The sequence below is a fragment of the Melospiza georgiana genome, chromosome 4 (genome assembly GCF_028018845.1).
Source record: "Melospiza georgiana isolate bMelGeo1 chromosome 4, bMelGeo1.pri, whole genome shotgun sequence".
Classification (NCBI taxonomy): Eukaryota; Metazoa; Chordata; class Aves; order Passeriformes; family Passerellidae; genus Melospiza; species Melospiza georgiana.
The window spans coordinates 30,530,673-30,548,989 of NC_080433.1; the positions used below are offsets into that span (position 1 = coordinate 30,530,673).

General features: G+C 47.9%; 1 protein-coding gene across 1 annotated transcript; it reads right to left on the bottom strand.

Moving 5' to 3' along the window:
* Positions 1–3,388: 3,388 nt before the first annotated feature.
* IL2RB (interleukin 2 receptor subunit beta) lies at positions 3,389–17,903 on the bottom strand. The gene is made up of 9 exons (XM_058022574.1): positions 17,530–17,903; positions 17,079–17,205; positions 15,533–15,656; positions 14,251–14,362; positions 13,570–13,718; positions 12,961–13,138; positions 11,086–11,182; positions 9,189–9,273; positions 3,389–7,855 (listed from the first exon to the last, which is right to left on the bottom strand). Exons 1-9 carry the CDS (start codon positions 17,609–17,611, stop codon positions 7,019–7,021), a joined length of 1,791 nt encoding a protein of 596 aa, XP_057878557.1. The 5' UTR covers positions 17,612–17,903; the 3' UTR covers positions 3,389–7,018.
* Between the last annotated feature and the right edge of the window lie 414 nt (positions 17,904–18,317).

The window sequence follows — 18,317 nt, forward strand, 5'->3', positions numbered from 1 at the left end:
CAAATGTTGCCGTTCCCACCAGGCCGTGTGTTCCCAGGCAAAGCCAATGCTGGCACTGGCTCAATAGCTGAGCTAATGAGAAGAGAGCACCTGAATAATGTTCAGCCCTTCACCACCACCTGTTTGTGCCAGGGGACACCTTCTGTCTTCCTTTGCCCCTCATCTCCCCCAAATTGCTTCTTTTGCTTCTTCCTGGCTGCTTCTCTTCTGTCAGCCCCACGTTCTGAGGGTGAGAAATACCATTGCCCAAAAGAGCCACATTAATATTGGTTTCGTCACCCACTTTCCTTTGCCACCACACAGTACATGCCTGCCCTCAAAGGTTTTCTGTGTTTCTGTGGTTGGAGAGGAAAGGGATGTGGATGCATCTGCATGGGAGGACACAGAGGTCTTGTGGAATGCTTGTGTCCTGTCTGTGAGTCGTCTTTGTTCCCAATGGTGCATGTGAACATGGGGAGAGAAGTGCATGGGAGGGACTTGCTGCAGCTGGGGGAAGAGGTGGCTGCCCTCATGCAGGTATTAGCCCATGTAGATGCCACTGAGCATCACCTGATAAGGATGAGTGGGCTTTTCAGCCTCGTCCCCCCAGTTATGGAGCCCCAAGCCCTTCAGGCTGCCTTGCAACATGGAAATGCGTTTGCAGAATGTAAGCACCAGGTAACTCACTCCAGAACATCAAACCCAGCCTGGTGAACATCCACACTCAGACAGGCAGTCACACATCCACTTGCTCTAACACAGCCTTCCAGAGGAGCAGGTGGTACAAAGAGGCCCAGCGCAGACTGCCCTCCCTTGCTCCTTGTGGGGCACCTTCCTGTGCAACCCCTGGGAAGGCTCTACTCCCCAAGAAGCCAAACTGGGTAGTCCAGGAGAGCAAGGGCACCTCTCCACTACCACAGCATCCCTTCAGAAACAGCAGACATAAGCACACGACACAGATGGAGGGGCAGGGGAGGGAGGGCAGGAAGCAGCAAAAGAGCCTCTTTGTTAGTAGATTTGATGGCAGGCACCGAGGTTTCCCCCAGAGCTACAGACCTACCTCTAAAGCCTGCTGCTGCCTGTGAGACCTGGCCCACACCCCAGCTCACACCTGCAGGGAGTGGGGGAGGAAGCAGGACATCTATTTACCCAGCTCAAGGTCTCCTCAGTGATCAATAACCTGGTGGCACGTCCCTTCAGCTCGGCCTTTGTCCTGCACCATGCTGCTGTGGTGGGTCAGCGCACCCTGCACAGCGGCTTTTTTCTTTTCTGAAATGGAGGGTTTGGAGGCTTAAAGCGGGAGAAGATCTGCAGGCTGAGCAGGGGTAATCCAGAAAAAGTCAAGTAGGAGCACCTCTAGCTCTGCAGAGAGGAGCAGCTCAGGAGATTGGTGCAGATGGCTTACGTTGTCCTCCTCAGGGGACGGGGAGTTGCTGAGCAACTGCTGCATTTCTTAGCCACCCTCTCTGGTCCCATCGGTGTGTGCTCCCCAGCACAGGGATGGAGCAGATGCTGGCTGGCAGGGGTAGATGGCTGGAAGGAGAGAAGACAGCAGCAGAGAGCAGGTCTGGTTACCACAGTGTTCATCAGATGGAAGCAAAGCACAGTGCCTCTCAGTGCCGGCCTCAGAGACTCCCTCTTGTTTTCTTGCACTTCTCGCTGCCCAGTCTCCTGACGCCGGGCTCCCCACACTCAGCTGCACAACCTCCCATGTCTCCCTGCATTGGCTTTTCTTCCAGCCCCAGGTCCTCCTCAGCTACTTTTCCTACATGACCTTCTGCTTACAGTCCTGCAGGTCTGTATGTGCCCCTTTGTTTGTCACAGAAAGCAGAGACTCTGCAGCTAGAGCAGAGAAAACAGAGTTACTCTATCAATAAATGGGTGGCTCCTGACCCAGGGCTGAGCTTAAGCCAGTGACATTGACCTGGGGTTGAGCATATTTGGGCCAGGGCTTGCTTGGGCTCATTTTGGCAGCTGTGCAGGGATAGATATTTTTCAGCTCTGTCACTGGACCAGGTTTAGTCTGGGACTGCATGAAGACCAAAAGCCATTGCTGTAGTTGCCTCATGGTGGATTCTAGTCGATAAATATTCAATGTAGGTAGAAAGCTGTAGTGTTTGACTGGGAATGCTTTCAGAATCAAGAGATTTAAACCTTATTTCACTTTTAAAAGTTACTTTGAACCAGAATTTCCACAGATAATAAGGGACAAGCAGCATCTTTAGGCACAAATGTATTTATATATAGCTTTTCTGAGTTTACACTATGAGGGGCTTGCCACAGTGGGTCAGAACCCATCTGAGCATATTCCTCAATGCCAAAAACCTTACTTTTTGAGTTAAATTTTCCTGGAAAGAAGAATCTAAATTTTCTGGTGTTTTCAGCAGAACGAAAAATGTAGAATCTGAATCTGATCTATCTAAGTAGGCATACCACATCTATCACCACAGGCTTTTGAATCAACCAAGGACCCAAATCCTTGATCAGATCTGACTTCAGAGGAATTTTTTTACTGCAAGTACCCCTTGCTTTCTGTTTTTTCACAGAAAAAAAAAAAAAAAAGGAGATGTGGGAGGAGGCTGAGAGTGGTATCTATTTATGAACAAGGTATCTTGGAAAGGAGATGAGGGATGTGACAGCTATCTTTGCTGTCTCTGGGCTTAAGATAAAGAGAGGACTCGTGCCTGTGGCTGTTAGCTTGATATTTTCCACACCAATATTTTCCACCCAGTGCTGTTGCTCAGCTTTGGTTTGCCTCTGGTACTGGCAGACACGGCTGTGGCGTGTTTCTGTGGCTTTGCGAACCACACGCCGCGCTCGCATGGGCTCGCAGGGGAGAACACGGCGTGTGACTGCTCCCCGTGTGACATTTCCAAAGGGCTCTTGGGAGCCCAAAAGGTCCCCAAATCACTGAGGGTGTAATGACTCTGGCGCTCTCAGCCCGCGTTACTCACACACAGGACCACATGATCTCGTCTTCCTGGAAGAAAGGTCCGGTTATCGCCAGATCTGACGCTGAGCGCTTCCTGCCGCGGTGTGTCACACATCACACCCAGCATGGCTGCGAAAGCTGCGCTAGCAGCTTGCCAGCTCCAAAGCTGTCAACATTTTCACAAAAAGCGAGGGGGCTGTGTGTGTGTGTGTGTGTGTGTGTTGAAAATACTGAGCCAGCAGGACAGTCCTCAGGATCACCTCTAACTCCGCTCTCTTTTTTAGGTGTCTGAGTCCCTTGGGGCAGGGAGTAGGAAAGGGAGCTAAAGGTGTATTAGTCCGCGCAAAACTTTACCTAGTTCCCTGTTGAGAAAAGTTCTTAATCATTTCCCCTCACCCAAAGGACAGAAAAACACTGTAGATTCCTTAATATTTTGTTTATTTACAAAAAAGCTAATCTGTTTTTTTTGTACTCATCTTAGCAGCAAGATGTACTCAGTAAGAGTACAGATATATAGTTTGGTCCTGCAGAGAGAAAATTAGAAAGGAGGAAGTCCAGCTAGAACTCAATCTAGCTACTGTTATCAAAAATAACAAACACATTAATAACAAAATGAGGGTTAAGGAGAAGCTCCATCCTTTATTTGACCTGGCAGGTGAATATTGTCATTAAGGATGAGACTGAGCTACTTAATGCCTTCTTTACCTCAGTCTCTAACAGAAAGACCAGATGTCCCCAGGGTACCCACCTCCCTGAGCTAGAAGACAAAGACAGGAAGCAGAATAAACCCCCTGTAATCCAGGAGGAAGTAGTTAGTGGCAAGCTGTGCCACTCAGACACTCCCAAATTTTTTGGGCTGGATGGAGCCCACCCAAGGGCACTGAGAAAACAGGCAGAAGAGCTCACCAAGCCACTTTCCATCATCTATCAGCAGTCCTGGGTAGCCAGAGAGGTCCCAGGGGACTGGAGGTTAGCCAGTGTGAAACCCATCTACAGAAAGGGCTGGAAGGAGGATCTGAGAACTACAGGCTCATCAGCCTCACCTCAGTGCCACAGAACATCATGGCACAGGTCGCCTTGAGTGCCATCACATGGCAGGTGCAGAACAACAAAGGGATTAAGCCCAGCCAGCATGGGTTTAGGAAAGGTTTGTTCTGCTTGGCCAGCCTGTTCTCCTTCTATGACAGGGTGAACTTCACCTAGTAGAAGAAGGAAAGGCTGTGGATGGTGTCTATCTAATCTTTAGTAAAACCTTTTACACTATCTTACCACAGCATTGTCCTGGAGAAACTGGCAGCCATGGCATGGATGTGTGTACTCTTTGCTGGGTAAAACACTGGCTGGATGGACCAACCCAAAGAGTTGTGATTGGAGTTAAATCCAGTTGGCAGCCAGTCACCAGTGGTGTTCCAGTATAGGGGCCAGATATGTTTAACATCTGTTGAAAATCTAGATGAGAGGACCAAGGGCTCCCCTTTAGTCAGTTTGCAGATGACACCAAGCTGGGCAGAAGTGTTGATCTGCTGCAGGGCAGGAAGGCTGTGAAGAGGGCTCTGGATGGGCTGGAGTGATGAGCCAAAGCCAATGGTATGAGGTTTAACAAGGTGCCAGTCCTGTTAGCAACAGGGTCACAACAGCACCACACACTGCTGCAGACTGGGGGAAGAGTGGCTGAAAATGTGCCCAGTGGGAAAGGACCTGGGGGTGCTGGTTCAACACAAGCCAGGTGTGCCCAGGGGGCCAAGAAGGCTGATGACATCCTGGCTTGTACCAGGAGTAGTGGGGCCAGCAGGGCCAGGAAAGGGATCATCCCCCTGTACAGAGGCCACACCTCAAATCCTGTATTCAGTTTTGGGATGCTCAATACAGGAAGGACATTGAGGTGCTGGAGCATGTCCAGAGAAGGGCAATAGAGATGGTGAAGGGTCTGGACCACAAGCTGAGGGATTGTTGGAGCTGTTTAGCCTGGAGAAAAGAAGGCTCAAGGGTAACCTTATTGCTCTCTACAACTCTCTGAGAGGAAGTTGTGGCAAGGTAGAGGTCAGTCTCTTCTTCCAGATAACAAATGATAGATCAAGAGGAAAATACTTCAAATTGCACCAGGGGAAGTTCAAGCTGGATATCAGGAAAAATTTCTTCACTGAAAGAGTGGTTAAACATTGGAATAGGCTCTCCAGGAAAGTGGTGGATTCACCATCTTTGGAAGTGTTTGGAAAACAAGTAGATGTGGTACTTTGCAATAAAGTTTAGTGGGCATGGCAGTATTCAGTCAAAATTTGGACTAGATAATCTTGAAGGTTTTTTCCAACCTTAATGATTCTACGGAGGAAAGTAGAAAAGCTTAGGAAAGTCTACATGGGGACAGTGCAGCTTGGATCCTTGGCCCATGTAGGATAGCAAACTGCCCATCAGAGGCAAGGGAGTCAGTGTCTCTGGGAGGATTTTCAAAGTTCATCTGGGAAGATTCTCAAAGTACAGGAAACAGCTGGCAAAGCCTTGTACTTCCCTATCGGGGAAGCTGTGTCTCCTGTTTTCTCCTGGACACAACGGAGCAGTCCGTGTCTTGAGACAGATGGTGAAGGAACTGATGAGAGGAGAGGAATAGTTCCCAAAGCCCTCCCAATAACAAGTAGGCTCAACTCCTCTGAACAGCCCTTTTCAGGTGAAATCCAAGCCAGTGGGTGACCCTGCACTTGGGACTCATAATGACATTCAGGATGCATACTGCAATGCCAGGTAACAGTGTAGGAGCAGGAATCTCAATGCTTGGCCAGACAGAGATAGGAAAGAATTAGCTCTAGCTGACACTCACAGCTGTGACAGAAGCATTAACAAGTTCAATATCCTTGAATTTTTGGTATAAATTCTCTTAGAAGAGTTTTTAAGAGATAAGAAGAACTCTTAGCACATGGCTGGTATTTTCCCACTGCTGAAAAGTCCAAAAATATGGCAAGAAAATGGACAGATGGTACAAACGGTGAATGCAGGGATCTTCCATTGCCTTAATACTTTTCTTCTGTGGCTTTTTCTAAGACAGATCAGGGCATGTAGAGGAAGAAGAAAACCGAAGTCTGTGCTATCCCCGTTCTTTGCAAATGGATTGAGGTTTTCTTTTCAGTAAAGGTGCTGATTCGTGGGTTAGTTTTCTGGGCTCATTCACCACATCTTTGCTGCTAATTAGGCAATGGTTTCCCTTCAGCAGTGGAAGGAATGGGCAGCACTGCTGTGATGTTTTCCACTTATACAGGATGTGGGATGAACTATTCTGCAATCAGCTTATCATAGTCAAATAACTCTAGTTTGCCAGCAGGGCAGAAAGGCTTTCGATTTCATAAAAAATATTGTAGCAAGAATGGGAAACTGTGTGAGTTCTTTTTACTGCCACCATCAGAGGTGGAGGAAAGAGAGGGAGGGGATTTCCCCAGTATTTTTAACTCAATAATGGGGATTTCTTTTTTACACTGCACTGCTTAGACAGCTGATGCTGTTGTGGCTCTGAGCCTGCCTTAGAGACTCTAAGGTCTAAAGTGTAAAGCTGGACCAAATAGCTTAGGATGTAATCTCTGATTAAAACTTAAAGTAAGGACATCATAGAAAAAAAATCACACCCTTGGTCAGTCAGGAGGAGATGTCTTCATCCATTTCATCATCAAGCCCAGCACTGTTGGGCAGTGCTATAAAATCTAACATCCACATCTTCAGGCATTTCTCTGTCCCATCAGAGGTTTTTAGGCCAGTATGAGGCAAACTGATCATATGCCAGCTCAGCCTCAAAGCTGAGTGCTATTTTACACAAAAATGCAGAGCATGGAAGTGCTGGCACAGTCTCCTACCAGGAGCTGGGAAGGGAAAAATGAATTAGTGAGGTTTTGAATGTCACTTGAAAAATGTGAGGAGTTTCTATGCCATCGGAGGCAGTAGTAACAGAAGAACAGATTTGCTTGTGAAGGTAAGTCCTTGTTGGCTGGGTTTCTCCAGCCTCATTAGCGAGCAGTCCCGATGGGATTGATGCTGAAGTTACATTCATGTCCTGAGGAGAGAAATTGTCCATCTAGCCTTCCCTGCAGAGGTGGCCTTTCCCACCTGTGGGTCTCCTCCAGGCAGATCCTAGACAGAGCAATGGCTGTACTGGCTTTGGAGGTCCCTCAGAGAAAGGTAGGCACCGGTGTTTGGGACCTGGCTGGAGAAGGCTGTTTTGCATGGCCCCTCATCCTGTCTTTGCATTAGAGGTGGAGGCTGTGGAGGCTGGGAGGGGGAAGAGACAGCATTTGCTGCTGGTGGGCAGGGGTCAGCTGGAGGGCCCCCCTTCCCACTCCCCTCGGTTACACTGACAGTGTCGCTGTCCTGCAGGTCCGGTGGGTCAGGAAAGTCAGTGTCCAGCTGGCACACGGCCCCAGCCGGCTGTGAAGCTGCTTTGTCCATCACCTTCTCATCCTGCTCCACAAGCGGTGTTGGTGAGGTGCCTTCCCTCGGCTGGAGAGCCCCAGGAACAGCCATAGCCTGCTGGGCTTCACCTGCTGTCTCTTCCATGAAGTTGCTCTTTTGGGAGCCCTGGCTTGCCTCGATACAGTGAAAGAAGTTGTTGGGCAGCACATTCATGTCCTCTGCCAGTGTGCAGAGGTCTGGGGAGGGGAGAGCCTGGTAGCAGTCGCCATCCTTGCTGCCACTGCCCTCCTGGCTGAAAGGCTCGTAGGTGAAGTAGACCTGACAGGGCTCGACCTCAAAGGAGTTGGAAACGTGGAAGAAGAAGTAGCCTTGGTTGGTGAAGCAGCTGGATCCAGAGTGCACACTGGTTTCTCTGGGAGGATCAGGAGTCAGGGCTCCCTTGGAAAGTAGAAACCGGGATTCCTGGTCATTCTTCTGCATCACCTCGAGCATGGAGATCTCTGGGATTGTGCTGTTCACGCAGTAGGAAGATGTGGAGAATGGGGAGGAGAGCCATTTCTGGTGGGGAAGAAACACAAGAGAGGGAGAGACAGTGACTATCAAAGTATAGCACTCAGAGAGGAACCAAAGGTTTCATCTACTGACTGGCCACAGCAATCAAGTGACCTCTTTTCTGTCCAAGCAAGGGTTACCAGAGATGGTGGGGAGGGAAATTCCCATTCATGATGTCTCATCTGCAGGATTTTCAGAGAGAGTATGGCATTCTGTCACATTAAAATTAGGAGTGGATCTTGTCAGCCTATGTTTTGAGATTTCTGAAGCAGTAAATTTAAGATGGAGAATTAAAATGAATCAAAGGGAATAAAAAAGGTAGGAAAACTCCTTACAAGACCATAAGATGAAGTGAAGCATGGAAAACAGTATTGAGGTATCTCATGTAATCTATTCCTAGGTGCTGAACAGCTTCTGATATATCCACATGGCCATATGCAGATTTCTTGTCTAAAGTGCTCCTCCAGACCCCTTCTGCCTAATTTTCACAGTCATCATGAGCAACATCCTCCAGTGCATCATTATCCTTAAAAATAAACTGGTTTCAATAACACCCATTTTCTTTATGGCTTGTAAAGCAAATTTTCCAAGTTCTTTCTGCACTGATAAAGTGTCTTGAGTGCACAACCCCATCCCCCTACTCTGTACTCTTTCCCTGTAGTTTAAGCTTTCTAAGTATTTTTATACCTTGGCTTTTCCAAAGCTTTGCTCTTTCTGAACCCTCTGCAGTTTGTTTCCATCCTTCTTAAAGCAAGATGCCTCTTGGGATCACCTCCCACGTCTTGCATCTGACGCTCCCTTTAATGCTGCACAGAGTGGTAATTGTCTCCTTGCAGCTGCCCATACAGAGAGCTTAGGGGAGGGGAATAGTGGAGTGGGAAAAGAAGGGAAGCTGACAAGAATGCAAGGAATAGCTAAGTGCTATCCAGTGTGATGGCAATTCACAACAGGAGCAGGGGAGAAGCTCACAGCAGGAAATCTGGGGAAGAGCTGGGCAGCCTAGGGCAAGCAGGGGGGCACTGAAATGGGAGGGAGGGGGATCTTGAGAGGCCAAGCCCCCTCCTGCAGGTCCCTTGCTGTCTCTCAGGCTGCTGATTATGGGAGCAGGATGCTGTGCTTTGTGTGGTTTGCCATTTCTTTGTTCTGTAATTAGAGATTCCTCGGCTGCATGTCACGTTTTAGAAGGTCAGAAAACAGAACTTGAGCAGAGAACCCAGCAGCTGGTGCTACTGGTGCATATATTGTGTGTGCATGGGTAGTCTATCTGTCCTGGGCACGTGCAGCTGGGTGCTCCTTTCCCTCATTTCTCCCCACTCTGGTCCCATCCCCAGCCCCATACCTGAATGTCACCTCCGTGAACTGAAACAAGTGGGGGAAAAAACTTCTCAGGGTCTGGGATGTGAATCCTCAGGATCTTCTTAAACCTTGAGGAGAAACAATGAGAAGGACAAATGAAGCAGAGCCTGGTCCTGATCACTGTGACTGTGGTGGGGGTGAAAGAATGCCCTGCAATTCACAGGTACTGCCCTGGCATGGGGGAAGAGGTAAAGTCAAGCCTGGGGTCTGTCCTTCCTCTTGAGTGGTCTGAGAGGCACTACTGAGCCACGAGATGCATAGAGGTGAGACAGATAAGCCTGGCACTGGAAAATACATTTCCCCCAGCCTTTTCCCTGGGGAAAGACATCCCCTGGTTTTTCTGGTTTCTTCCCTGCCTTGCCTGGTCACCTTAGCCTCTCCACCTGCCCCCTTCAGCCCCTGTCCTGATGACAAGCTGAGCAGGCCTCACTTGTTTCCAAGTTCCCGCTGCTGTGCGCTGATTTTTCTCTGTTTTGCTATCACCACAATGGCTCAGGACCATGTGGCCTGAGCAGGGCCATCACTGGGAAAGTTCTGCCGCAGCTCTCTTTCCTCCCAGATGCATGCTGCATGGCATAGCTGGGGCACACTGGCTGTGCAAGCCATCTGAGTGAGTATGCCTTGCATTGTCCAGAGGCCTCTCCTTCCTTGGAACCACTGTGTTGTCATCCTGTGGCAGCCTGGAGTGATCTAAGCTGCTCCTCAGCTTCTCAGAGTGGTTGGATCATCTTGTCATCCCTTTGCTGAAGCTTTGCTGTAGGATGTTGTAAGGAAAAACCCTCCTGACCTCTGGAGGCAATCAGTGTACTCTCTGAAGTATCAGAGCTTGCTAGCCCTTGCATATAAACTACCTTACATCACTGCAGATGCTATTTTTATTCATGCATGTCTAATCCTTCCGTGCATCTTACCTCAGCATTATTCTGCACTCAATTCCCCTAGGCTGATTATACTTTGTGGAGAAAGGAGGCCTTTTTAATTCCCTCTGTGCTGTGCATCTAGCACTTCCTCAACTTTGTGTAGTGACTCAGGGTAAAATAGTGACCGGTGACTTTCTCAGTATCAATCGTCCCTCAGCATGGTTCTCTGTCTTTCCTTACGAAGAAACCATCCAGCCTCTGCAGCCTCATCCCTGAGAATGTTTGTCCCTTCTCCCTGCCATGAATATCAGCTTCTTTACCCCTGACCTGAGATGAGAAAACCTGTGACTGTTTCCAACCTTCTGCCAAGCTGAGAGGTCACTGTTCCTATTATTGTGTTGAGTAACCTTGTGAGACACTTTCAGTCCTTAATAAAAGCAGTGTCTGGGTAGAAACACTGGCAAAGAGGTCTTGAAACATCATGTGGGTTTTATCAGTGTGTGAGGACTGCACAGACCAGGAAGAACAAGAATTGTGCTCCTCACTCAGCAGTTTTGCCTGCAGGCCCAATGTCATCTCATCCTGCCTGAGCTCTTGCTGGAATGTTTAAATGAGAAGGAAGTGGTAACCAGGCTTGCTTGATCCTCACTACAGGGAGAGTTCCCAACCCGGTGACCTGCTTTTGAAGAGGCAATTTTGATGCACCCCTGCCAGGAAACACCACTCTAACCCCTGGGTAACAGATGTGCTGAGGCAGCTGTTTTAAATTTAGCCAGGGCATGGTACCGGGTCACAGGAGAATGGCACAATACGACAGTGCTGGTGAAACCACATCATCTTGGGTGGTGTTATTTTTCCACAGGCAAATATCAGTCTCAGGAGTTTGGGCTATAAACCATAAATTAGTTTGCTTAAAGCCATCTCTATCCTGAGCAACACCAGGTGAAAAACAATCTGAGTTTTGAGAATACCCACAAGATACAGGAGAGGAACAGAGACGTAAACTTAATTCTCAATTACCATTTCAGGGTGCGTAAGTTAATGAGGAAGGCAGTCCCAATGATCACAAAGATGAAAGTGCTCACTATCAGAACTGGCAGGACTGGCTGGGATGTTCCTGCAAGATGAGAAAGAATGAGGAAACGGCTGTTAAAATCTAACCAGGATTCTGTAGGTAGAAGGTGCAGCCTTTCATGGCTGTTCAAGGTGATCAAAGTGGGCCTTTGTTATAATTTTATATAATATTATAATATTATATAGAATTTTAATATACAGGTCAGTATATGTGAGTTCTGCTGTGTTGTGTAGGATGCCTTTGAGCTGATATGGGTTTCAGAGTCTAAGCATTGCTAAACAGATAATTTGTGCTGAACAAACAAAGCTTGAACTCCCTGGTCATAACAGCACCACAGCTAGGGGTGGCCACAGATGAGGTGGCACAGTCTGCTAATTGAGGTGTCCACCAACCTGTTTCATTGCTAAGGAAAGCAGGGACTCCTAAAACCAGCTAAAGTGGGGTTGGAGGCTTGAAAGAGCATTAATGGTCAGTGGGGAGAGGGAGTCATGGGGTTCACAGGTCTCTGAGAAGGCAAGAAGATAAGGATAGAGAAGGTTAGGGATCAAGGGACTGGCTTCTTTCTTTGGGGAAGTGTAGGGAAGCGTTAGGAGGCTAGGAAGGTTACAACTTTACACAGTATTTTAGTACTTGGATTGTAGAGTTAGAACAAAGAGACTGGGCTCCCACGTTGCCAGGGCTGCCAGCACTCCTCAGGCTTGTTTGGCATCATCTCAAACATTCCTTAATCTGTCTCTTTCACACATATCTCCCCAGTGCACCTTTGCTTGGTCTTGCTATTCTGTGCCTGTTTCCTCTGCCTGCCCCTCATCTCCTCCCACCCCTCGTGTCCCTCAGCCTGGTCATGCAGAGAATCTCCAGAGCAGTTAGGAGAGAACAGAGAAAAATAAAAGACGGAGGGGACATTTTTAGCACATTCTTTCTTTCCCTGTCCTTGAGATGCTACTCAGATCACTTTGTCTCCTCTGCCTCTGGTACCCTGGTTATCTTTGGGTCTTGGTTGCTATGACAACTGGTTGCGGCTGTATCCTATTCACTGACATCACACACTGTCAAAATTTGATCGCCACAGCAACACAGTGCCCTTTCTAAACATAGCTCCTCTGTTTGTACCAAGACCAGGAACAACAGGGAGGGGTTGAGCAGAGGCAGGATGGGGGCAACGTGAGAAGGAATAACTTCTACCTGTTTATTTTTTGGAAATAGAGGCCACAGCCACCGACTCACTGGAGGGCTCTTTCTTCCAAGGCTGGAAGTTCACGCAGTGACTGATGCAGATCTCAGCAGACCTTTTTTGAAAGAGTCTTATCATGCTTGTAAGTCAGTAAGTCTCTCCCAGTTTCTATGAGACTTTGCTTCTCAAGCTTGGTGTTCCTCAGCTCAGGAGCTGAGAGCTGTTTCACTGCATTTCACTGATCAATACCGCCACTAAACTGGGCCATTTTAGGAAGCTGGGAGAATGTTCCCAGGTAACATTAGCATCTGGGAAAATGCCAGTCTTGGCCACTGCATCTGCTGGTTAGACATCTGGCCTTACTGCTCTGGGGAAGCAGTCCCTGATTTATACCTTGTGCATTTTGCCTGGCTTCTGGAAGTCAGAGAGGATTTTCTGGGGTCAGGGGGTCTTTGCCCTTAAGCTGTGATGCTGAGATGATCTCACCTAACTGATCAGGAGGGACAGTTTTCAACCTTTCTATTACTCTTTGGTCAACACAGCTCTTCCTACACATCTTCCTTCAGCTTCTCACCCTGTTTTGACCATTCTACATTGTTTGCCCTGAGTCCCCATTTTCCCCTCCAGGTCAGACTACCTGACTTACCCTTATGGTCAGCATGTGTCCTCCACAGGACCGGCTTGCTCCAGTCACTCCACACGCCTTTGTAGTCGCTCCTGGCACTTGGCCTTGCACGGACAGCTGCTTCATACTTAGAGTTGGGTGAGAGTCTCTCAAAATTTGCCCACATCTGGTCCTGCTCAATGGGCAAGTTTGCAGCCTCCTGGGAGTAGGGCAAATTTAGAACATCATTAACACCCTGGTTTACAGCCTCACATACCCATCTTCTCCAAAACCCTCAGAGAACACTTGTCTCAAGTCCTTATACCTCGTGCACGGCTTGTTCACCCTGAAGGAAAATTCTTCTTTGCTTTGCTTTTCCCATACCTTTCAGGTCTGTCCTGAAACTGTCTAAATTTTTTTTGTGACAGCACTAAGTAAAATAGGATCCCCATCTGCCTCCTTTTCATCACCAAACACTGGCAGCAGGTGACACAGATAAAAGGGCAGGGGCTGTCATCCTCCCTCCAGCTTCACCAAAACTGCTTACATCCTGAGAGGAGGCCCAGGAGCAGGTCTTGGGGGACATAAACAAGACCAGGATTCTCCAGGACTCACATGGAAACACATCCCAGCTTCCCCCTCTGTACTCACCTCCCAGGACTGACTCACGTGTCGGAACCGCACTTGGTACTCCCGCTTCCCATCCAAATAGTGAGAGGAAATATTCAGGCTCCATGTTAGGTTGGAGGTGTTTTCAGTTATGTTAACCAGCTGAAGGTCTCCTGGAGGCCTCAGCTTTACTGGAAAGAGAGAAGAAGCAGGGCTGATGTCCCCATACTCTGTCCGTAACAGGACTGCACACCAAGCCCCTCAGCAGCAGGACATCTCCTTGGGATGGGTAAACTCACACAGCCAGCAAACAATGTCCCTAGCAGATGTTTTTCCTCTGGCTTAGTGACCTGAATCCTTTCAGCAAAGACTGAAACATGCCAAAGCTGTCTTAAAGAAGGGTGGGAGCACATAACTAGAGGGGGGCAGAGGAAGAGCAGCAAGACTTCCCGTCCTTCCTGCAGCACACATTTTTCGTGAGGGCAGCTGAACCATCATGACCTGTTTGAAGCCAGATATGGGACAGGACAGGGTGTGGCTGGCATGGCACTGTGTGACAGAGGAGCCAGTGGCAGGAGTCAACATTGTGCTCATTGTAGCAGGGGACAAACAGACAAAGGCCTAAAATCAGCTGTGGGTGTTGCATAGGAGTGGATGAGGAAGGAAAATTAGCTATCCTCTCATGGGGAAGCTTCAGAGACCAGAAGACAGATAAGTACTCACTATTTGCAAATGGTTTGAAGTTTTTTATTTGGTCAGGTATTTTGGTTTTGTTCTCTCCAGTGTGGCAATGGACAGACAAGTTAAGACTGTCTGCAATGGTGAAGCACTGATTCTGCAGGGAAAATTAACCATTAGTGACAGTGAAACCTTGTGAATAAGCATTCAAATTTCTAAGCATTGCCTACACATAAGATGATTAGGCATACTTGACAATAAATATGGAAGGTATTTGTAGCAGAAAGGCATAAATCTCAGTGGTGAGTGAGGAGCCAAAAATTTACATTTCATGTGGTTGGATTTTTTTTGTTTGTTTATTGACAAGAAGGGCACAAAATATTGTGATACACTAGTTTCTTGGTATTCCTGTGTATGCTGACTAAGCAGGAGAAAAAGTTACTCTCTATGGATTATATTTATTGAGAAATTTTATTTTTACCAGAACATTTTATGTTCCCTGGTAAAACTGAGACCGCATTAGTATTAAACTTGACACTTGAAATGCAGTGATGCTGAAGGGCCACATACATCATACAATACTGAATAAGCAACAGAGAAATTAGCTTGATTAGAAAGAAAAGATTTTGGAGCTATGTACCAACCCTGCAATTTGTCTTTGCACATGATATGCAAATGTATGAAAGCCTGTCTGTCATTAGAACTGGTTGTGACTTTACCAATAAAAATATTAGCTCAAATTTGGGTGGGTGTTTTCTGAAAACATGGGAACTGCAGTGACACTGGATGGGACTGAAGGAAGTACATAATGGATCCAAATTAAGACTGATTTAAATAAAGAATAATAGGTGGAAGATTTGCATCACCATTAGCTCCAGTGATGTGTTGCTGTTGCATCTTGCATTAGACACATCTAACCACATTTCACAGTAGCTAATGATCTGGAAAGTGGTATTGATAATTTCTAGGAAAAAGAGTTCAAGAGGTGATCTCAGAGCTGGTGGTGATGCCCATCCCTCCTCAGAGGAAGAGATTTGGGCCAAACACAGGTGACTGACATGGGACACTGCTGATGATCTGTCTGTCCTGCAGCTCTTCTGCACGTGTCAGCACCGCTCACAATGAAGCCAATCCCTCCTGCAGGGGAACCCACAGGAGGCACATATATCAACAATACACACCAAGCCCCATCCCAGATCTGCACTCAGGGATTAGGTTTGGCCTATTTATACTACCCCTGGATGTTGCACTGTTTATACACCCAAAATGCATATGTAAATCCTTTCTCCTTTGTCCTTAGCCAGGACATCGCAGATGAATTACTCACATTAACATTTTGGTTGAAGGTTTTGATGCATCTCCTCAGTCCTGTCATATGCTCTGCCTTGGGTAACTTGCAGTGCTTCTTGGGTTTTTCAGATGAGGGACGTGACTCCAATGGAAAGCTATGGCTGGAAAGTTATAGCTTTGTAGTTAGTCAAATACTGTGTAATACTAAAGGGCTTTCAAAGCATTTTACATTCTACTGTATTTGCTGAACAGGTTACAGGAAATATTTAATCCTACTTTCTCTCCCCGCTGTATCACTCAGACAAATTTTATGTGCTGGCACATAAAAGTCAATGCACCCCAGTTATTTCAAGGCAAAGATAACATCAGATTTCCAGTTTCAAAGATTTCACAAAGTCCTCTTCCTATTGTCACTGCTTCCTGTTGATATCAGAGGGCATACAGAGCCCAAACTCACCTACAGCAACACGGCCCTGGAAGACAGATGCCTGTTCCAGCCCCTCTAGGCTTTACAGGTCTCCCTCCAGACACTGACAGTGCTGTAGGATCTCAGATACTCAGTGACATGCACCTTCTGAGCCACGTCACATCTCAGTCAGCCAGGACAGTACACCTCAAGTGGCATCACTACATCGAAACCTCTCCTCTGCCCCGACAAGGGAGCCCCAGCTGAGCTCTGGCGTGGGGTGTGGCAGGGTGGAGAACATCTCTGGGGCTGCAGCTGGGGCAGCGTCTGACTGAGGCTCCTCTTCCAGCTCTAAGGTCAGATCAGGCCTGGGACTCGCTGACAGTGGGGAGGGTTCCACATCCAGCCCCAATTCCAGCCACAATCTCTGATTCACACCCATGGAGCAACATCAGTGTTTTAGCTTTCTAGGGGCATGCATCAGCCCCAAGATATTTGTCAATCTAACCCAACTAGAGGTGCCTCCATGACAGTGACAAATAACCCACCCAGTGACAGAATCACACTGAGCCTGTCCTCAAGGCAGGCACCCAGGGCAGACCTGGGCTTGGCTGGTAAGCCTCTTGGCTGCAGATGTCCTATCTGGAGATGACAGAGCCCCCAGTGCAGTACTGGCCAAACACCTCCCTCTCCTGGGAGGCATGTAGAAGAGGAAAACAGCATGAACTGGAAGAGATGAAAAAGACAGGGCAGAAAAAGAAGGACAATATTTTTCTTCTCTCATTATTACTCAAAACGCAACATCTCAGCTCATCCTGGCAATCACCAAATGGCCTCTGTATAACTTCAATTCCACCCTTCTCCAGCCCCATCTCTATACATCCTCATTTTCCGTTGAAAATGCCTTTCAGTCCCCAGGGTGTCTGCCAAGGAAGAAGGATTTCTTGAAAAGTGAAGTTCAGATAGAGCCATGGAGCTGGAAGATGGGTTGTGCTAGACAGTTCAGGACTGTCAGATGGCAAACACTGAGCAGTGGCTGCCAGCATCTCAGCCCACATAGAGATATAGAGTTCAAGACAAAACACCTCAGCTCTCTCCACTACACCTGGCCTGAGAGGGGGAAGCCTACATTTTTCTAAAGTGGCATTGTTTTCCCTCAGTCTCTCCAGTCACCCACCTGTCACAAAAGCCTTTCTTTGATAAAATCTCCAGCTGGCACGGTGCTTCAGCCAGGTCCCTGCCCGGGTCCCAGTCACAGAAGAGAGCTGCCCGAGAGTCATACCAACAAGTGAGGCTGGAGGCACCTGCCAGCAGAGAAGAGACAGACAGCAATGTGGCTCAATTAGCAATGATGCTTGGCATTAATCATCACCCCAGACAATGCTGCCCCATCCCAAACTACTGACTGAATCCTCTGCTGGCACGTCCATGTAAGAAAGACAGTGCCACTCATTTCTCTATATCTTTGTAGGCTGAGTGCTCATCAGAGACCTGTAATATTGCAACCTCCCCTGGCTGCACATTACAACACAAACATTGCACAGCAGCATACGTGGGGCACACACTGCCCTGGCTGACTGCCCTCCCTGTTCACCCAGCTGGCACAGGTGAAAGGAATCGCTTCTTACCTTGTGCTGAGTCTGATGCCCATGAGGGAGGCATGAGGCTGAACAGGCAGAGGTGAGACAGAAGCAGCAATGAGGGCTTCATCAGTACTGGTGACACACTGAAAGAGAGAAGACACCCCCACAACACAGCTCAGCAATGGAACTTAGGAGGATGTCAAGATGTCATCTCACAGGAGGCATCCACTGTCCTAGGATGCAGTGCCAGGCTTGTAGGTCCAGAAACTCATATCCCTTCCACTCCGGAGCCTGCACCTTTCCCTCAGCACCTCGCTGTTCTCCCGCCTTGGGTGCTCTGCTCAGCAGGGAGGCTGTTCACAGGGCAGCACAGGGGCTGTGTGCAGGAATCTTGTCCTCTGCAAACGCGAGAGTGAGCACGCAGCAGTCCGTGCGCGCTGTCTCAGGCTGCCTGCTGACTCAGGTAGAGAGTGCTGCCTCGGCTGTGCGCAGCTTGCGCTTTGAAGAGCTTCTTTTTTTGGTAAACCCTAGGGCTGAAATAACTAGGTGCTTGCTGAGTAAGAGGGTCCCTGGATGCAACTGACAGAAGTTAGTTGCAGAGCTCATGGCTTAGGAGGCAGGTTTTGAATAGCATGTTTGGGACAGGTGGGGGAATCAGGGAGAAGAAAGTGTTTACCATGTTCTAGAAAGTGAAGGCTTTATAAAATATATTTATAAAATATATACCATATAAAAAATATTACATAGTAGTGTACAAACAGTGCATCATCCCCTCCAAGTAGACCCTTTCTCTGCCTTGGAAGTTAATTATTTTAGCTGAATCAGAAAATTTG